General features: G+C 39.6%; 4 protein-coding genes across 4 annotated transcripts; all 4 read left to right on the forward strand.

Annotated features, from left to right (window-relative positions):
- Positions 1 to 715: 715 nt before the first annotated feature.
- On the forward strand, positions 716 to 1862 carry LOC140779005 (uncharacterized). Its single transcript, XM_073123939.1, has one exon. The coding sequence runs from the start codon at positions 818 to 820 to the stop codon at positions 1688 to 1690; it is 873 nt and encodes a 290-aa protein (XP_072980040.1). The 5' UTR covers positions 716 to 817; the 3' UTR covers positions 1691 to 1862.
- Positions 1863 to 8003: 6141 nt separating this feature from the next.
- Positions 8004 to 9166, forward strand: LOC140778228 (uncharacterized). The gene has a single exon (XM_073122837.1). It carries the CDS (start codon positions 8086 to 8088, stop codon positions 8950 to 8952), a length of 867 nt encoding a protein of 288 aa, XP_072978938.1. The 5' UTR covers positions 8004 to 8085; the 3' UTR covers positions 8953 to 9166.
- A 4880-nt stretch (positions 9167 to 14046) lies between these two features.
- Positions 14047 to 16548, forward strand: LOC140778224 (phenylalanine ammonia-lyase 2-like). The gene has a single exon (XM_073122834.1). It carries the CDS (start codon positions 14108 to 14110, stop codon positions 16379 to 16381), a length of 2274 nt encoding a protein of 757 aa, XP_072978935.1. The 5' UTR covers positions 14047 to 14107; the 3' UTR covers positions 16382 to 16548.
- A 199-nt stretch (positions 16549 to 16747) lies between these two features.
- Positions 16748 to 18598, forward strand: LOC140778227 (uncharacterized). Its single transcript, XM_073122836.1, has one exon. It carries the CDS (start codon positions 17258 to 17260, stop codon positions 18341 to 18343), a length of 1086 nt encoding a protein of 361 aa, XP_072978937.1. The 5' UTR covers positions 16748 to 17257; the 3' UTR covers positions 18344 to 18598.
- Positions 18599 to 19552: the final 954 nt, after the last annotated feature.

The raw sequence follows: 19552 nt of genomic DNA on the forward strand, positions 1-19552 counted from the left end.
AATCAAGAGCTCCCTAACTTCAAAATCACATGAAATGGATATATAGATAGTCTAACCGTTGTACGGCAGTGTTATCCAGCGTTACATCCTAAGTCGTGCAGTCTTATTTTATTATCAGATATTATTATTATTAAAAAAGATGATAACGCCACTGACGAGTTTCGTATTGTCTTTTTTTTTTTTCAAATATATTATTTCACTAGACACAGCGAATATTCTTCAAAGTTTGGCGCTTGTCATCGCCTGACCAGATTTAGATTTACTCGTCTCCATCTGATCACTTCTTATGAGAAAGATGGGAACAAGGTAGCCTCCTAATTTAACCCTTTTAATAAAAATAAAAAATGGCTTGCATATGATAACAGTACACAAGGATGCTTCGATTATCAACCGATCCCCAAGAGGTGGACGGTGGTGGTGGGGCATGAGAATAATGGTAAAAAAAATATTGTCAACTTATAATCTCTGTCAGAAATTGATAAGATTTCAGCTATTAGACTACAGTGGTGGGCTTATACAAGAGTTTAAATCACCCAAAACCCTTGAACTAGTACTCGAGCCTATCTTCTGCGCTCCTTATACAATTACAGTTGAGCCGGTCCGTTAAATAAGTTACGCGGGCCCGTTGTTGGTGTACTGCAGTATGTTCATTTTATTTTTAATTATCTATAGCAGGATGTTCAATGCAACGTCTTTATATATTCCCCCCGTTCCCCCACCGCAAAGAACACCCTCCAACCTCATTCCATCTCCCTTTTCCTTGCACTACTCCTCTTTCTTTCTTTCTTTCTCACAACCTTTCTTTTAATTAGAAGCTATGGGATCTTTAATAGGCCATGTAGCTCCTGGCTTTGGCTTCCTTCTAATTGGCTTATGGCACCTCTTTAACCACGTCAAGCTCCACTGTCAAAAGCCCAACTCCTACGTCGCAACGCCATGGTTTCCCTCTCCTGTTATAAGGCATCTCGAGCTTCTGCTAATAATCTTCGGAAGCCTCGCTTCCATCCTCATGGAGCTCATCATCGGCCCCGCAGCCCACCAACCGTTCGATACGGACGGTACCATCCCCACCGTCCATCTCCACAACTTCGAGCACGCTGCCATCTCGCAAACTTTCCTCATCTGCGCCTGCTTGGGCATGCTCCTCGATCGCGTTGATGCCAACAAGGAGCGCCACGCCATGACCCAGCTCCTCGGCTCCGTCGCCTTCTTGCAGGAGTTTCTCATGTTCCACCTCCACTCCACTGACCACGTGGGCATTGAGGGCCAGTACCATTGGCTTTTACAGACCGTTATATTCGTCTCTCTGGCTACGAGTCTCATCAGTATCCCTCTGCCCAAGAGCTACGTAGTATTCTTCGTGAGGTCTGTGAGCATAGTTTTCCAAGGCGTTTGGTTCATCTTGATGGGGTGCATGCTCTGGACTCCCAGTTTGGTCCCCAAAAATTGCTTCTTGACCGAGGAGGAAGGGCGTTCTGTGGTTCATTGCCATAGCGAGGAGGCTCTAAGCCGAGCTAAATCGCTTGCTAATCTACTGTTTAGTTGGTGCTTGACAGCCATGGTTGTGTTCTCTGTGTTGGTCTACTTGTATTTGAACAAGTTGTACCCTGAAGAGCCGGAGTACACTCCATTGGTGAAAACAGACGAGGAAGAGGAGAACATGGAGGAACAAAAGCTTGGGATTAAGTAACAGCGCTTGTTCAAATGAGGTCTGATGAAGCACCGAATCTTAGTTTTCTTTAGAGTGAGATTTACTGTTCGTAGCTAGGGGTGGAGTTTATGTCAAACAGTTATGTTTCCTTTCTCAGCTATGTACCAGATTATTTTCTATGTTGCAATGGATCCCCTGCACGGGTTTTCCTTAAAATATTATAAAAAAAAATTCACTGAAACCTCTGAAATAGGAATCATCAGTATATGTCTTGTTACCTAAAATAGCACTAAAAACTAAATATTAGGTAAAACGATTTATCAATTTCAATGTATATATATATATATACTGAATAATTGGATCAATTCTCCCAAAAACAGATTACAGTGAACTCCAAACATGCAATTATAACGGTACAGTAAATAAAACTTTTAAATATCGAATCATTATCTATAGAAAAAAAATCAAATTCATACCTGTGGTGGCATGAAAATGTGATAAAGTTGGCCAGGTAGAATAGGTAAAATTTCCAATAACAAGAGAACATGTGTATATGATACAACTCGATCGGATTAGATTCATTCGCGGTATTAGGTTCATTGGGATCAGCCTATTATATAGTTTGTGTTTGCTTGAGAGAGAATAAGGCCTTTTGCCATGTAGATGTTCGAACGCCAGAGACCCGCGTTTAAACGAACATGTTCTAACGCCTGTACGCGTTCCCAAGGACAGATATCAAAATTTGCACGTTTGAAAGTGATCGGATGTATTCGAACGCGTTGCGATGAGAACACTGGAATTTCAGGAATTTATTTTAGTTGTTTAGGTCAAAAGGGTGAGTTTTTATAAATATGTAGAGAAAATCCTAATTGGAATTAATATGATAATTGGATCGATATTGTTGCCCTTATCTCCTTCCTTGATCTAGCCATCAGCGCTCTCTCCCACCTCTTTTCTTCCATTACCTAAATCCTTGGTCGGTCTCTTCTAACTCCTAATCCCCATCTTTTACAATAACTTCTTCCTATTTACTCTAAAAGAGTTCTCTTAGCACCTATCTAGTCATTGAAGAGTTAACAAGCTACGGTTCATCCGACCTTTGAACACTATTTGACCGATATTTCAAGATTTAGCCATTAAAACCCTGAGATCTTGGATTCTTTAGAAAATTCTCTTCAAGAGTGACAACACATCCAAAATTCAGTAAGATCCAACGTCTAGATCATCCGGAATTCTTCTCAAAAGTCATATCCTTAATCCGGCCCAGAACCATTACGAATCAGATCAAGCCGATTCGTAATAGTCTATCATGTATGTATAATTAATTTAGAAATTGAGTTTTAGTCCATATCTATATCAAACTACTCACCAGCAAAACTTATTATCTTAATCTCTGTTTATTTATAGAATAAGAATAGAATAAGTATAATTATTCTAAATTTTAATATAAAAAAAGAACTAATACTAATATAAGTTTTATTCTAATATTGAATTCAATACTAGCGTAAAGAGTAATGATTATATTTAATATGACATGCACTTGATATTACAATATTAAATAATTTTAAACTAAATGATGAAAATACCCTTTAAATATATGTTCAAATATAGTACGAAATAGTTGTTTTCTAAAAAAATTATTTTTTTTAATTAAAACTGCAGACTAAAAATATTTTATATATTCGTACTATAAATAAATAATTATACACTACAAGATAATACAAAGTTATAAGTCCATATTGCGAGATAATAAGGAATTATAATCTCATACTCTATATAAAATAATTACATATTAAAAAATATAAATAGATACCATAGAATAATAGGGAATTATAATCATATTCTATGAGTGAACAAGCTTCTGCTTGAGCTGAGAAGAAAACCAAAAACTAGCTTCCAAATCTGCACCAGGAAGTGTCCGATTTTGTGTTGTTTGCCCTGCCTCATAACTAAAGCGAAAGGGCAAAAGCTTTAGCTAGGTCAACTAGAAGGCAAGCTATCATTTGATCTTTTACCAATCATTATTTTTTTACAATCATTATTTTTTTTAGAGAAAACTATTTTTTCTATTATTCCCATAAAACTCCAGAACTATAATATATATATATATATATATATATATTATATAAAAAAATAACCATAAAATAATGTAAAAGGATATAGCTGTTTAGCCGGTGTGTTTCACATGAAATATTAACTTAATGAAGATGAGTATATATGATATGGGGATCAAAAGTAACTATTAAACTCGTCCGAGGTTAATAATATACATGTGTATTACGCTGTCACCTGAATTTGAAAAACTAAATCAATGTTCTTGAAATTCAAATCTGAAATTAAGTACTCATACAAGAGTGTGATTTACTTATTCCGGATGGAGATCTGCATAACTTTTATAATCACGTGAAATGCATGTGCAGTCTAAGAAAAGACACCGGCATTACGTGGAAGTCTTTTCCACACATCGTCGATTGTGCAATCATTTTCATTGGACTATATTTATTAAAAAAAAACAAATACCGACACTGACGACTTCCAGACCATTATTGTAATGCTGACAGATTCCCGTCTGTTACTTCACATGAAAGATTCCCATCTATTACTTCACGTGACTATTTTTTAATTTCAGATAGGCTTCTCGAGCGAGCTGCTCGGCTTGGCTGGGTTGAAGCTAAAGTCTTACTCGGCTCAATTAAATTTGAGCCGAGCCCGAGCTATTGTAACAGATTTGAAATTAATATCGAACCGAGCCTGAGCTAGAGCCGGCTTGCTCAAACTCAATTTAATGGCCTGACTAGCTATAACTAATGACACGTGGTATAAAGAAATATTGTCACGTCACTACCCCACCCTCACCTGTAACATATCCATCACCTTCAACCACCCTCACCCTTCGCGTCACTCTCCCCATCCTCACCCATCACCCTCAAGTCCCTTACTATCATCCACCCGATCACCACTCATAACCTCACTCTCCATGCCGCCACCTTCTCCCTCTCCGTCGGCCTCCATCGGCAAGCCACCACCATGGTGCCACGTCCTCCTCTCCATAGGCCTCCTCCTCCTACATCTCCTCGACATTGCCCTCCTCTTCTTCGTCAACTCCGCCAGCTTCCTCCTCCTTCATTCACCATCTCGTCGTCGCCTCCTCCTTCATTCGTCTCTGACCTTGAGCAGAATTATAAGGCTCAAAAGTAATTTCGAGTCGAGCCTAAGCCAGAGCTGGCTCGGTCAGGCTCGACTCGTTTACATCCCTAATTTCAGGTGTGTTCACCTCAATATTCCAATTTCATCAATCTATCATTATATTTCTCTATTATAAAATAAAGTTATTATAGTATTAAAAACACTATAAATATTTGCATACAAAATCTACTTAATTTTTTAATTTTATGAGCGAGAGTTATTTTTTATTTCTTTAACACTTAAGAATTTTTTTGTTATTTTTCTTTTAATTTTGCCATTGTGTCATTTAGTACTTTATTAAATATTGATGAGACACTATAAAATGTAAGATAGAAAAACAATAAAACATATTAAAAAGTAATTATTATTATTTTTATATTAAAAAAATTGTTAATATGTTTTTTTCTTCTACTTCTACTTCTTCGGTTTCTTCTTTTTCTTTTTTCTTTTTTATCTCTTAATAATTCTTTTTTATATAATTTTTTATAATCACTCCTTAATTAATAAAAATAAAATAAGGATTAATTAGAGATAGTTGTGAGGTAATTAGAATTAGTTAAATAACAAAAAAAATATGACTTTATGTGATTATTAATTATTTCTATGTAAATTCTAAAGGTTAAGTAAATAAATTCTATAATATCAAAAATAATAATAATATTTATTAAAATTAACAAAAATTATTAATATTTGTAAAAGTTATTAATATATTTCCTTTTTTTTCTTTTTACTCTATAAGTCCTTGTTGTTCTACTTTTATCCTTTAATCGTTATTTCTTTTTTTTCTATAAAATTTTATTTAATTGCTATTTAATTGATAAAGTAATAGATTAATTAGGGTACAATTATAATTAGTTAAATATTAAATTTACTTTACATGATTATTATTTGTTCAATGTAAATTATATCGATGAAATTTATAAATTCTGCAATGTATAAAAAAATAACGAAAGTTATTATTATATTTACGAAGGTTATTAATATATTTTCTTTTTCTTCTAAATATACTTCTATCCCTTAATTGTTATCTTTTTTTTACAAGTCTATCTAATCACTTTTTAATTATAAAATAAAAAAATCAATCGGAGATAGTTGTGAGATAATTAGGTAATCTATCTACTATTCATCTTATAATTTATTAATTAAAAAGTGATTAGGTGGACTTGTATAGGAAAAAGGGAGAATAATTAAAGGATAGAAGTAAACTAAGAAGAAAAAAAAAATATTAACAACGTTTGTAAATATAACAGTAACTCTCGTTATTTTTTATACACTTTTTTTACACTATATAAATATAAAAAGGAGTAGGAGTAGTAGCAGGAGAAGAAAATAAAAATAAAAATAATAATAAATGGTAGCAACATATGAAGAGGAAGATAATGAACCAACACACTTTCTGGAACCCTCCCTTCCAACCTCAGCAACTTGACAGAACTCCGCTAACCTCTCCCTATCATACAAATGCCTTCCCCACCGAGATCCTGGTCGTTGCTCTCGGAAACTTTTCCCATTTGGAAGTGCTCGAACTCTAAGGCAATCGCTTCTCGGTGGAATCCATGGACTTGTCCTTGAACCAGTTCTCCACTGTAATCAACATTAGTTCTTATGCCCTCTGTCGATTTCTTGCTCAATCTGAAGCTTTCTAGCAATCTTTTGATTGGTTGGATTCTACCTCAGATTGGAAAGTGTGATCAAAGTAGGTCTGTTGCTAAATGACAATTGATTTAATGGATCACTTTTTGGTAGCTTCTTTGGATTTTATTAGGGTGGGAGAGGTTTTGCTGTTAGTTTATTATTAATGTATCAGAAAGTATCGACAGAAAGGAACGGAGGGAGAAAGGAAAGGAAGGGAAGGATGGACAACTAAGAGTTAATGGAGAGCTAAGGGTTGGAGTGAGCGAGAGAATGGGAGGGAAGAGAAGCAAAGTGGAAGGGTATTTTGGTTCGTTCCTCTCTCCTTCGAAACGAAGTCAATTCGTTCTATTTGTAGCTTGACATAAACATGAGTGCCACATAATCTAAGATATCCATAAAGCAGACAATATACTAATGAAAACATGACATTGAAATAAATTGAAAGTTTAGGAGGGGACATTATAATGAAAAAATAAGTTCGGTAGTATTTGTAAAAATCGAATATAATTTAAGGAGTGTATCTGTGTGTACAGTTAACTCTATAAAATAAAATATGTCACATTATTAATTTAAAAACCTTTACAATTTACTTTATTTTCAGTTATAAGAGGTAAAAGAATAATCAGCAACTTTTCCCGAGACAGAGTAAAAGATAATTTTATAGTTTGGAGAATTTACGTTTATAACAACAATAAAAAGAAGAAAGGCATATAAAATTGAGTGATAGTTTAGTATCTCGGTATAATTATCTAAAAATATATATATGATTTGAAGTGGCGGAGATGCTCAGGTCTTCTCTCCTGGTTTGCTTTGTGGCCTCCTTTAGTCTTTCTTTTGTAGCGAGAAAATGCCTTATAGCTTGTAAGACCTTATTTAGCGATCTTTAATTACCTTGCTGATTTCGGTGGTAGCAAAATTTATTAAATAAATATAAATATGACTGCTCATTAATTAAATAGGCTACACAGTCACTAGGTGATATAAGCTATTTGAATTGATATAAATCATATGATATTAAACAAATTTATTCATTTTATAAATAAATAAAATTTTCTAACATGATAAATGGATTATTTAGTAATAAACAAATTATCATGACATCTAGGATTGATGGATTGAATTATAAACATATTAAACAAGGTGAGATAATAAATGCAAACATAATCATTATAATCTAGTTAGGCGATCTAACTCATTTATATGGCCATGATGAGTTCTTTTCCATATGAAATAGACGTATGTTGTAACCTATATGATATGGTTTCTGGTGCGGTGGTTGTACGCGCTGGAAGGCTTTAAACAGAGTAGGACTGATGTATTCTGGTTCTTCTCATTGGGCTGACGAGCTAGTTTAAGTTAAATGGATGGGAATGGGATTGTACGAAACCCAACGTCTTCGATGGATCTAACCACTGCTAGGCTTCTACTTTCTTTTGTACAACTTCACTTCAGTTACGCCGGCCCGTTAAATAACTAAGTTGGGCCCATTAATTACTTCGCCTTCTATAAATTCCCCCTCCCCAGGCCCCAACCCTTCCTAACTCCTCCTACCTCATTCTCATCTCTTACCACCTTTTCCCCTTAACAACCCCAATCAAACTGAATTATAAGCAATGGGATCTTTGATAGGCCATGTAGCGCCTGGCTTTGGCTTCCTGCTAATTGGCTTATGGCACCTCTTTAACCACGTCAAGCTCTACTCTCTCAAGCCCAGCTCCTACGTTGCACCGCCATGGTTCCCCTCTCCTCTACTGAGGCACCTCGAGCTTCTGCTAATAATCGTTGGAACCCTTGTTTCCATCTCCATGGAGCTCGTCATCGGCCCCGCAGCTCATCAACCGTTCGACACGGACGGCACCATCCCCTCCTACCATCTCCGCAACTTCGAGCACGCTTCCATCTCGCTAACTTTCCTCATCTACGCCTCCTTCGCCATCCTCTTCGATCGCGCCAAGGCCAAGAAGCGTGACGCCATGACCCAGATCCTAGGGGCCGTCGCCTTCTCGCAGGAGCTCCTCATGTTCCACCTCCACTCCACTGACCACATGGGCGTCGAGGGCCAGTACCATTGGCTTCTACAGAGTGTTATATTCGTCTCCCTGACTACGACTCTTATCGGTATTCCTCTGCCCAAGAGCTTCGTAGCAGCCTTCGTGCGGTCTGTGAGCATAATTTTCCAAGGCGTCTGGTTCATCGTGACGGGCTACATGCTCTGGACTCCGAGTTTGATCCCCAAAAATTGCTTCTTGAACGACGAGGATGGGCATTATGTGGTTCGTTGCCATAGTGCGGAGGCTCTAAGCCGAGCTAAATCGCTTGCTAATCTACTGTTTAGTTGGTGCCTGGCAGCCATGGCTGTGTTCTCTATGCTGGTCTACTTGCACTTGAACAAGCTGTACCCTGAGGAGCCAGAGTATACTCCATTGGTGAAAACAGAGGAGGATGAGGACTTGGTGGCACAAAAGCTTGGGGACTCATAGATCTCTTTATTCCTATATATCAGTGGGGGCTTTAAGCCTATATAGAGCTCTGTGTTTCGTAACAGGATTTGTCTGGTTTCCCTTTTAAACATAAATTGGCCTTTATTAATTGGAATGTTTGGTAAGTGGGTCTGTTACTTTTATAACTGTGATAAATAAGACTGTGATTGCAAGTTTATGTGAATCTAAAATACCAAGGAGGCGTTTATTTATACATGGACATGGGTCTTAACTAGGGTCATCTTGCAATCCCCTTTTACTAGTGGTTAAGCTTAATATTCAAATTTTAAATGCGATCACCTTGTATACTGCACAGAGTTGGTATTGTGGTTTCGAATATAAAGGAGATTCTTCATTCCTATCTTAATTTCCAATGTAGATGTAAAAATTTGTGTTAGTTCTGCGTCGTTTTATACTTTTATAAACGTTACACTACCTGGGCAAGTTCACAGAAATTTTGGAACCGGAGACCGTTGATGGTTGGTGTATATTTATTTTTAGCGTTCTTTAGTCGATGTAACATTTCTTGTCTATTTCAAAGCAATTCCAGTGGGCCACTCGACCTCATGTAAAAAAAAATAATTAAAATCGATCACGTCCCTTACTTAGCACAGATTGGCCTTGATAATCTCATTTAGACGCTGAGTTATTTCCTCGTGATTCCTATTAGTTAGGTCTCTATCACAACGGCTTATGATCACATCAATGACATATATTGATTGGCTTAAAGATTCTGGACACTTTGGTCATTGTGAACAAATCTAAAGATTTGGATGACCATAGTAAGTGTTGCATTGAGTCCTTCCTTGGCTTCTTATTTGAGCTACGTCGAGCAAGTTGTAATCAAATAGAAAAAGAGGGTGCACTAACTCATACGGATTAACTAGAAAATACTACTCCATTTCATGATAAACTAAAGTCGATATATATATATTGTTGGTTTGATTATTTAACAATTTAAACAAACGTATTTAATATATTACAATAACTATTCTTTTCTTTTTTTTTAGAGATCACGAGTTATTATAACGATTATTATTTTCTAACTATATATATATTAAGGTATAGTGGGATGTATATATTATATTATCTAATATCTGTTCAAATAAAAGCTGCACAGGAAGGAACATATAAAACGAGCTCCTAATCTCTCCTCTAATACCATTGTAAATTTGCCAAATATTTTTTAGACATTGGCCTTTTTCTACTGCACTCAAGTCTCTTTCTTTTCATCGTGATCACTACCTCGAGATGCTTTGATTCGGATCAAATTGTTATCCGAAGCATTGCTTCTACGTAGTCATTGGATCCGTTTGGATGTCACTGCATTAGCTTTCATAAGCTACAACGAACCGTTATCGTAATAGTTTCCGTGCATGGGATTACTTTTGGAATGAAATAGCTAAGAAATATTCTTTAGTGTTAATCTCGTGCATGATAGTACTGACAAAGATTTAATGCTTTAGTGACACGAAAGGCCTATAGAGTTTCTATTTAAAAAAATAAATTATATATAATATAGATTAGATACTTAGATTAGAACGGATCCAAATCATATACTGCATGCAAATATGATACTAATATAAAAAATTTAGCAAGGAATTTAGATATCCACTATGAAGTCCATGAGGACTCTCTAAATTTGTCAGCTTTTAAGGCCATTTAATTGGTGTGATATAGTTGGGATTAGTAGGAAGTTCATGGGTGAGTGTGAGGATTGGGTCAATTCTTTCGGGGGATTCTGGGCCTCTAGGATGGTGAACTTCATTGTGGACTAAATCTCTTCCTCGAAAAGATAAAAACAGAGTAAAAAAGAAGAAAGATTTAAATTTAAATGGGAAGGATTTGAAACAAGGGGTGGTCTAGGTGAAACTAATATTTTCGTTAAGTAAAGCATTTAAATTAGTAGATTCGAAAGACGTTCTAATATTTATGTCAAATATCAAACGAACCTAAAATATAAAACCTTTCCTAACTCAGTAAAATATGGATTTAAGTAAATAATGTTTCTTTGGAAACAAAACTCTATTACTAGAAAGAAAGGAGAGGAAAGAAGAAAGAAAAAACAAGCATCGGGGCTAATACATAATCGAATCCTTGCTTATAAGAGAGAGTATTTAGAGTAAATCTTAGTAAAAGATTTGCTGCGATGTTTACCGTCTTTTTATTCGAAACTTGGCATGTATTATGTTTTCACAAGAAAACACCACCGATGATAGGGAATTGTTCACCTTGATTTTGTTCTCTTCCTCCTCCTCTAAGTAGAATAATCATAAGTTATTATAAACTAAATATTATTAAAGCTAATAACAATATCAAATCAAAGATTTACCTGAAGATATTATGTATAAATAATAATTAATCACCCCACCTAACCACAAATTAAAGAAAATAAGAGACAAAATTTAGATATTTAACAATGTGTTTCGTTCTCTCTCCTCTTGCTACAAAACTCTCTTTTAGAATACCTAATAATACATAAAGCCTAGTCTTTAAAAGGGATACGAACCCCATCATCTTTGTCATAAACATATAAGATTCAAATATTAGACTACAATGATCTACTAGTAATTGGGCTTAACTTATCCATTTACCAACAGTCATGCCGGCCCGTTTAATAACTAAGATGGGCCCGTTAATTACGTCACCGTAGTAAAGTTATAATTAAACACTTATTTGAATTATGTCGAGCGTGATTTAAGTAATTACATGTCATGATCAAAGAAAGCCAAGATAGCCAAGCCAAACTGAGTCAAGAGGTTCAGGTTATGAGCGTAGTGGTAGGGCCAAACCGATTAAATAGGATAAAGTCATATTACTTAATTTAATCCGTACAACCCTTGGACACTAACTCATTTAATTAATTTAAAAAGAAGTGAGTTAGTGCTACATTTTATATATATATATATATATATATAAGCTGATAAAATAAAAAAAACATATAAAATTCTTGTTCTCAAGTATTTAGAGAGAATTTTATCGAAATATTTTTATCAAAAAAATGAGGAGTAGCATTAAAATATAAAATAACTTATTGGCCCACCTTAACATAAAATGATAATGACTAGAGCCGCCGTTAAACAAAGCAAGCAACTAGTAGTTGGTAGTCTTAGAGCAGGCCCCAAATATGGAGCCAAAAATGTAGCAAAGCATCGGCCTCATATATATAATATAATATGTATTATTATATTAGTTATTTTAAATTATTTAATAGATTATTTTAGTGTTATTATCTTTTAATAAAAGAAAATATGGTTAGAAAACTCTAAAATAAGACTAATATTTAATAGTTTTATAAGTAATTTTAAATTACTAATTTATTAATTAAACGCATCGAAATTATATTACACGAAATAAACATCGAAATAAATATTTTAATTTTAATATTTATAGTGGGAATAATTTTGAGTAATTATATTTCATGATACATAATTTATTAGACTCGTTTTTATAAATAATAAAAAAAATTTAAATTTAAAATAATTCAAAGATAATTTAATATTAGACTTATTTTTATTAATAATAAAAAAATTAAAATTAACTCAAAAATAATTCAATATTAGACTCATTTTAAAGGTCTCGATGAACGTTTTCAATGGTATTATTTTTATTAAAAATCGATTAGTAAAACTAATTACATACCCAGTTTAACTAAACAAATTATTTAATAAAGAATAGAAATAGAATTAAAATTATTTAATATAATAATTATTAGATAATTTTGGTATTTTTAATAAGATGAGAAATGGAGCCGGGCTCCATTTTCATGGTGGGGCTGTTCCTAGCTCCAAATTTAGAGCTAGGTTTAGAGCCCCATTGGAACTCAACTACCCACTATAGAGCCCCGTTGGAGTTACTCTAAATAGATGATATATTTTGGTGTTGAATTATGTTAACTACCCACTAATGTTATACTTAATTGGACCATTTCCACTCACATATTTCTATAGTTCAAGGCCACAGTGAATTAGGTTCGGCCCACTCATTAGGTGAAGATTGGGTCAAGGAGTGGGTGCGATCGTTCCGTCCTTTTCTACGTTATCCTAAAACTCCAGGAATCTTTCAAAGCAACGTGGTTGATGACTCGATTTCGATATGAGCGTCTTCTTTATTTATGAATAATATGACCGTTGACTAGTGAATCCCCACGGTTGATGCTCTTTGTTAGGTCATTTGGTAGAGGGAGTCAATTATACAAGACTCATTCCCTTGCTCCTCCTCCTAATTACATTAAGATCTTCTAATTTATTGCCTACTTTTTATACACACACACACACACTCATTCTATTTATTATTATTATGGTATACATTGATTTTGTGAGAAAATCTTTTTATTTTAAGAGTGTTAATAGGAAATATCAAAAATATTATTTTATTCTTATCTTTTCTTTATTTCTTTCCTTTTAAACCTGTAAATAATCACGGGACACTAGCATATTATTTTATAATCTTAGATATAGTTATCCTTATTATTTATAGCTCCACCATCGCTCTTGGTCCTATGCAATATTTTCTTGTTGCTTTGTCATTATTATTTTCCCATGTATAATTTAGACACGCCCTATTATTTCTATAAATAATTTTTCTTTCCTTATAGATTATGAGGAAGGATAGGCTATTCGAATATCTATAGAAAATCAAACCCATGATAGTCTTTCCTATTCCTCAATTTTATTTTTACATCCTTTACTTTTTCCGTAATTCAAAAAGTAAAGGATGTAAAATAGAAATGCATTGCGGGATGTGTAAGGCTACCGGGTTTATCCGGTAACTTGCTCAGCTCGTTCCGAGCAATTGGCATGCTTGTCACTGGAGAGTCGAGGCTCCTTAACCACAAGTCCTTCACCAACCCCCACCAAATACACGATCCCCTCCAATATTGACCAGAATGTTGACCCAATAACGCTCCGCCAACTTTTGGATCTCCTGTCTGGCCAATCAGCAGGTCCGGTTTTCCCACCAACCATGAAGCGACAAAACGTAGTCATATGCTCTATGGTCCGAAAAATTCAAACTCGCATTAATTCAACCACCCACTCTTGGTTCTTCCCCTCTCCCTCCCTCCTCTACCCCCCGCTGCTTATAAAATCCCAATCTCCTCTCAATTCCAAGAGCAGCACACCTCAACGATAGTCACCACCAATTCACATCAATCATGGCTTCCCTTAACGACTCCACTCGCCCCGCCTTTTCCTTCCGTCCCCCAACCCTCCCAATTCCCACCGACGGCATCAACCCCATCGCCGTCTCCGGCACCGCCCACATCCCCAACCCGCCCCACTGGAAAGCCGCCGCCGACGCCATGGCCTCGGCCCACTTCGACGAGGTCCACCGGATGCTCACCCAGTTTTCCAACCTCTCCGCCGTCGAAATCGAGGGCACCAACCTCACCGTGGCCCAAGTCGCCGCCATCGCCCGCCGCTCCGAAGTCCCCGTCGCGCTGAATTCTGCAGCCGCTCGCACCCGTGTGGATGCCAGCGCCGCTTGGGTCGCCGAAAAGATCGACTGCGGGACGGACACGTACGGCGTCACCACCGGATTTGGCGCCACGTCGCATCGCCGGACGAAGAAAACCACCGATTTGCAAACGGAGCTCATTCGATTTCTTAACGCTGGAGTGATAAGCAAAGATCACCTCCCGCCGAGTTACGCGAAGGTGGCTATGCTCGTCCGCACGAATACTCTGATGCAGGGGTATTCCGGTATCCGTTGGGAGATTCTTGAGGCCATGACCAAGCTCATGAACAATAATTTGATCCCAAAACTCCCCCTACGTGGCACTATCACCGCCTCCGGCGACCTCGTGCCGCTGTCCTACATCGCCGGGGTGCTCACCGGCCGGCATAACTCCAGGGTGGCGACGCCGGAAGGCGAGGAGATCACGTCGACCGAGGCGTTGAAGCGAGCGGGAATCGGGGCGCCGTTCGATCTACAAGCCAAGGAAGGGCTCGCATTGGTCAACGGCACCGCCGTGGGATCGGCGGTGGCGGCGACGGTGTGCTACGATGCAAACATACTGGCGGTCTTATCCGTTATTCTATCCGCCATGTTCTGCGAGGCGATGCAGGGGAAGCCTGAATTCACCGACCCGTTGACCCACGAGCTCAAGCACCACCCGGGCCAGATAGAGTCGGCGGCCATCATGGAGTTCCTCTTGGACGGCAGCGACTACATGAAGGAAGCCAAGCTCCGCCACGAGCGCGAGCCGTTGACGAAGCCGAAGCAGGACCGGTACGCTCTGCGCACTTCGCCGCAATGGCTCGGCCCTCAGATTGAGGTAATAAGAATGGCGACTCACTCGATCGAGAGAGAGATCAACTCCGTCAACGACAACCCCCTTATCGACGTCGCCCGCGACATCGCCCTCCACGGCGGCAACTTCCAGGGGACGCCCATCGGTGTCTCCATGGATAACCTCCGTATCGCCTTGGCGGCGATAGGGAAGCTAGTCTTCGCGCAATTCTCAGAGCTAGTATGCGACTACTACAACGATGGATTGCCTTCCAATCTCTGCGCCGGCAAAGATCCCAGCTTGGACTACGGTCTTAAAGGAGCGGAGATCGCCATGGCCGCCTACTGCTCAGAGCTCCAGTACTTAGCCAACCCGGTGACCACCCATGTCCAGAGCGCAGAGCAGCACAACCAGGACGTCAATTCCCTCGGCCTCATCTCCGCGCGCAAGAGCGCGGAGGCCATCGAGATCTTAAGGCTCATGATGGCCACTTACATGGTGGGTCTATGCCAAGCCATCGACTTGAGGCAGTTGGAAGAGAATCTAAAACAAGTAGTCAAGCACGCAGTCGTGCAAGCGGCGAGGAAGGCGTTGTACGTCTCCGACGACGGCACCTTGTCGGATGCGCGGTTCTGCGAGAAGGAGCTCCTCCAGGTGGTCGAGAGGCAGCCGGTTTTCTCTTACATCGATGACCCAGGGAACCCAGCATACGCTCTCATGCTTCAATTGAGGGAGGTGTTGGTGGATAAGGCATTGGAAGGGAGCGAGGAAGGCATGGCGGCGTTCAAGAGGATACCCAAGTTCCAAGAGGAGCTCAGGGAGAGGCTAAAGGAGGAGGTGGAAAAGGCGAGGGAGAGGTTCGCGAATGGGGATTTCATTGTGGGGAGTAGGATAAGGAAGTGCAGGACTTATCCGGTGTATAAGTTTGTGAGGGAGGAAGTGGGCACGGAGATGTTGACGGGAGAGAAGAAGGTAAGCCCAGGGGAGTACATAGAGAAGGTGTACGAGGCAATTGGGGAGGGGAAGCTTGGGGGAGTTATCTTGGGGTGCGTCGGGACGTGGAGGGGGTCGGCGGGGCCGTTCACGCCGAGGCCGGAGGCCTTGTCACCAGCGAATCGGAATCCAGAGAACTGGGGGTGGTTCGACCAGATGAGGTCGCCGTCGGCTACCAGTGGCAGGGGGTATTGGAACCTCTAAATGGGAGTCAGTGTGATGCTACCTAAGCTTTCGTTACCAACTAGTTAAGTGTTTGCTTTTGTTCTCCGAAGATGGAATTCGTCATTGTTTCCATATGCTTATGGATTATGATTGAGAAGATGTATCCAAATAGTTTGAAATAATAAATAAGTTAAGATTTCTTCGAATATATTTGCCTCGAAACTTAGCACAAGCCCACCATTCTACGTAATTGGGCTGATGACAGGCCCATTTGGATAATAGAGAATAGATGGAACACCTTAAACCTCCAAATTAGTCAAAGTGCGAGAGTAACAGAGTGACTCAAAATTTGAACCTTATCCGAATTGCTGCATTATTTAACACGAGTCCACTCCTATCCTATAGTATTGCATCTTAGTCCTGGTCCTCCACGCATACATTTTTATTACCGACCGAACCTTCCCGAGCAAACTTACAGCCACCGTACGGATATCATCTTTCTCTTCCATTTCAAGGTCACTTTCGCCGCTCTGTGCTCCTTTCCCGGTGCTACGATCGACACTTGTCGGTTAACGGCACAAATTAACACACCCTTAACTAAATCCGTTCCGTTACTTTTCTCCTCAAGAGGCTTCCCCGTTTCCATTTTGTTTCCATTACTTCCTCCCTCCGTCGTGTGAACCCTAACCCTAGAATTGTTCGCCGCCGCCGATATCAACGGCAAAGATGGCCGCGCTGCACGGCGAGAAGCACACAGGAGAGAGATACTCCTCCCGAATGAGTCTTCTCTAAATCTCAAGTTCGTATCTCTCGACAGCAAGAGAGAGGATAGATTAGGATTGGGGTTAGAGATAGGGCTTTGTTCTATCTCGCCGAAATGAAGGGAAGGCCGTAGACATAACTACGAGGCACGAGATGGAGCTCCGGAAGAGGACGGCGGCGATGGGGTCGGAGTTACAGGGTGAGGTGGAGGAATCCTCGTCGGAGCTGCAACTCCCGGCGGACATCGACTGGGAGAAGCTCGACAAGTCTCGCTTCTTCTTCCTCGGCGCAGGCCTCTTCTCTGTCGTCTCTGCTGCCCTCTACCCGGCCGTCGTCCTCAAGACCCGGCTCCAGGTGTCGCAGCCGCCGTTCCCCTCCGCCACAGCGGCCGCAGCCTTCATCCTCCGCCGCGAGGGTCCCCTCGCCTTTTACCGCGGCTTCGCCACCTCCCTCGCCGGCACCATCCCTGCACGTGCCCTCTACATGGCGGCGCTCGAGATCACCAAGAGCGCCGTCGGCACAACCGTCCTTCGCCTTGGCGTCTCCGAGCCCGCCGCCTCCACGGCTGCCGGCGCCGCCGCCGGACTTAGCGCTGCGGTTGCCGCCCAAGTCGTCTGGACACCAATTGATGTCGTTAGCCAGCGACTCATGGTCCAGAGCAATTCTTATCGATCCACTGCCTCCGGGTACCGCGGCGGCCTTGATGCTTTCAGAAAAATCATAACTTCCGATGGAATTCGAGGTCTCTACCGTGGATTTGGGATGTCTATCTTGACCTATGCGCCATCCAATGCTGTATGGTGGGCGTCCTATTCCATCTCTCAGAAGATAATTTGGGGCGGAGCCGGATACTACCTCTGTCGCTACCGGTGTGGGGTTGAAGAGGTGGGCAATGAGGAGAAAGGCGGCAGTGGAGGTGGGGGCTTGAAGCCGGGGAACAAGACAGTGGTAGTGGTGCATGGATTGAGCGCTGCAATGGCAGGGGCGGCGGCGGCACTGGTGACGATGCCATTGGATACAATTAAGACAAGGATGCAGGTGATTGACTGCGGGGAGGAGGGGCCGATGACAATCGGGCGGACAGTAAGGAGCCTATTACGGGAAGGTGGGTGGGGTGCATGCTACCGGGGGCTCGGCCCGAGATGGGCGTCGATGTCAATGTCGGCAACTACTATGATCACTACCTACGAGTTCCTGAAGAGGCTCTCAGCGAAGAGGCAAGAGAGCCTTCCCACTTGAAAGGTATAGAGATGGATAAACTTGGAGGTCCTTCTACTTTTTCTTTTCTTTCATATGTATAGTGCTTATTTTACTTTCTTTCCTTCCAAAGAGAAGAGTAGTGAGATCCTTGTAGAGAGTTGGCATTGGGTTCTCCCCTGAAGCAAGATTTTACATCCAATGCTATCTTGTTTATCGGTTTTCTTATCTTGTGAAAAGGCCTTCTATTCTGAGGAAAGGATTCTGAATGACTAATAATATGAGATTGGATGAGCATTACATAGTTATGCTGGATTTAGAAAGACATGCTTGTGAACATTAAAAATGGTTATGCAACACTCTAGCCAATTTGATATATTCATTGACTTGCTAGTTTCATTCAAGACTCTGTTATGCTTTATTCAATATTAGTGGTAGCGAGATTTGGAAGTACCTTGCCTCAGGATATTTTTTATTTCTTTGTACTAAATATAATGTTGTGAACATCTGAACAGAAAATACCACAATGCTATTCTGGTCTGCAATGATATTACTGTCTTGATTATGTTGAAGAGTTGGTTATGCTCCATCAATCACAAACTAATTGTACTTTAGCAATAGCAAGAAGACTATAGATCTGCTTCTTCCAAGAAGGAATGGTCATTTTACTCTCCATTAGAAGGTGCGCAAAAGATTATTTCAAATCTTTTCTTTTTTGAATGGTATTTGAAAGGCTGAAAAATGCCTTCCTATTATTGTAGAACATGTGTTTGTATGTGTGTGTACATTTGTGTGTTAGGACCAGAATTTGGGGAAGCTGGTAAGATCTTTGAAGTTATTTTCATGGAGTGCTTAAGTTATAATCAGAACACCATGAATTTTATGTGTGAAAATTGGGTAGGTATTGCTTTTGTTGATCCATCAATTTGGATGACGTTTAGTTGATCATGCGATGTAAATTCCTTTTAGCTCACTGATGCTATTGTCTTGGACAATTTATTCAGTGATCGACGGTATATTTTTAATAAATTCTGCCTGTTTTCTTCACCCTTCTTCGTGATGTACTTTTTATATGGTGTAGCACTGAAAATTTAGTGAGGTAATACTATCAAAGGCTCTGCTGTACTGCTTTGTTCTTTTTCAGCAGAAAATTACGTCCTAATAGATGTGTCTGCGGTAGGGATTTAAAATTTTGTTTGCTCAAAGACAGTATGTTGCAACTTCTGGTCTGGTTCGAGAAATATATCAAAT

The sequence above is a fragment of the Typha angustifolia genome, chromosome 15 (genome assembly GCF_048772165.1).
Source record: "Typha angustifolia cultivar Huaian chromosome 15, ASM4877216v1, whole genome shotgun sequence".
Classification (NCBI taxonomy): Eukaryota; Viridiplantae; Streptophyta; class Magnoliopsida; order Poales; family Typhaceae; genus Typha; species Typha angustifolia.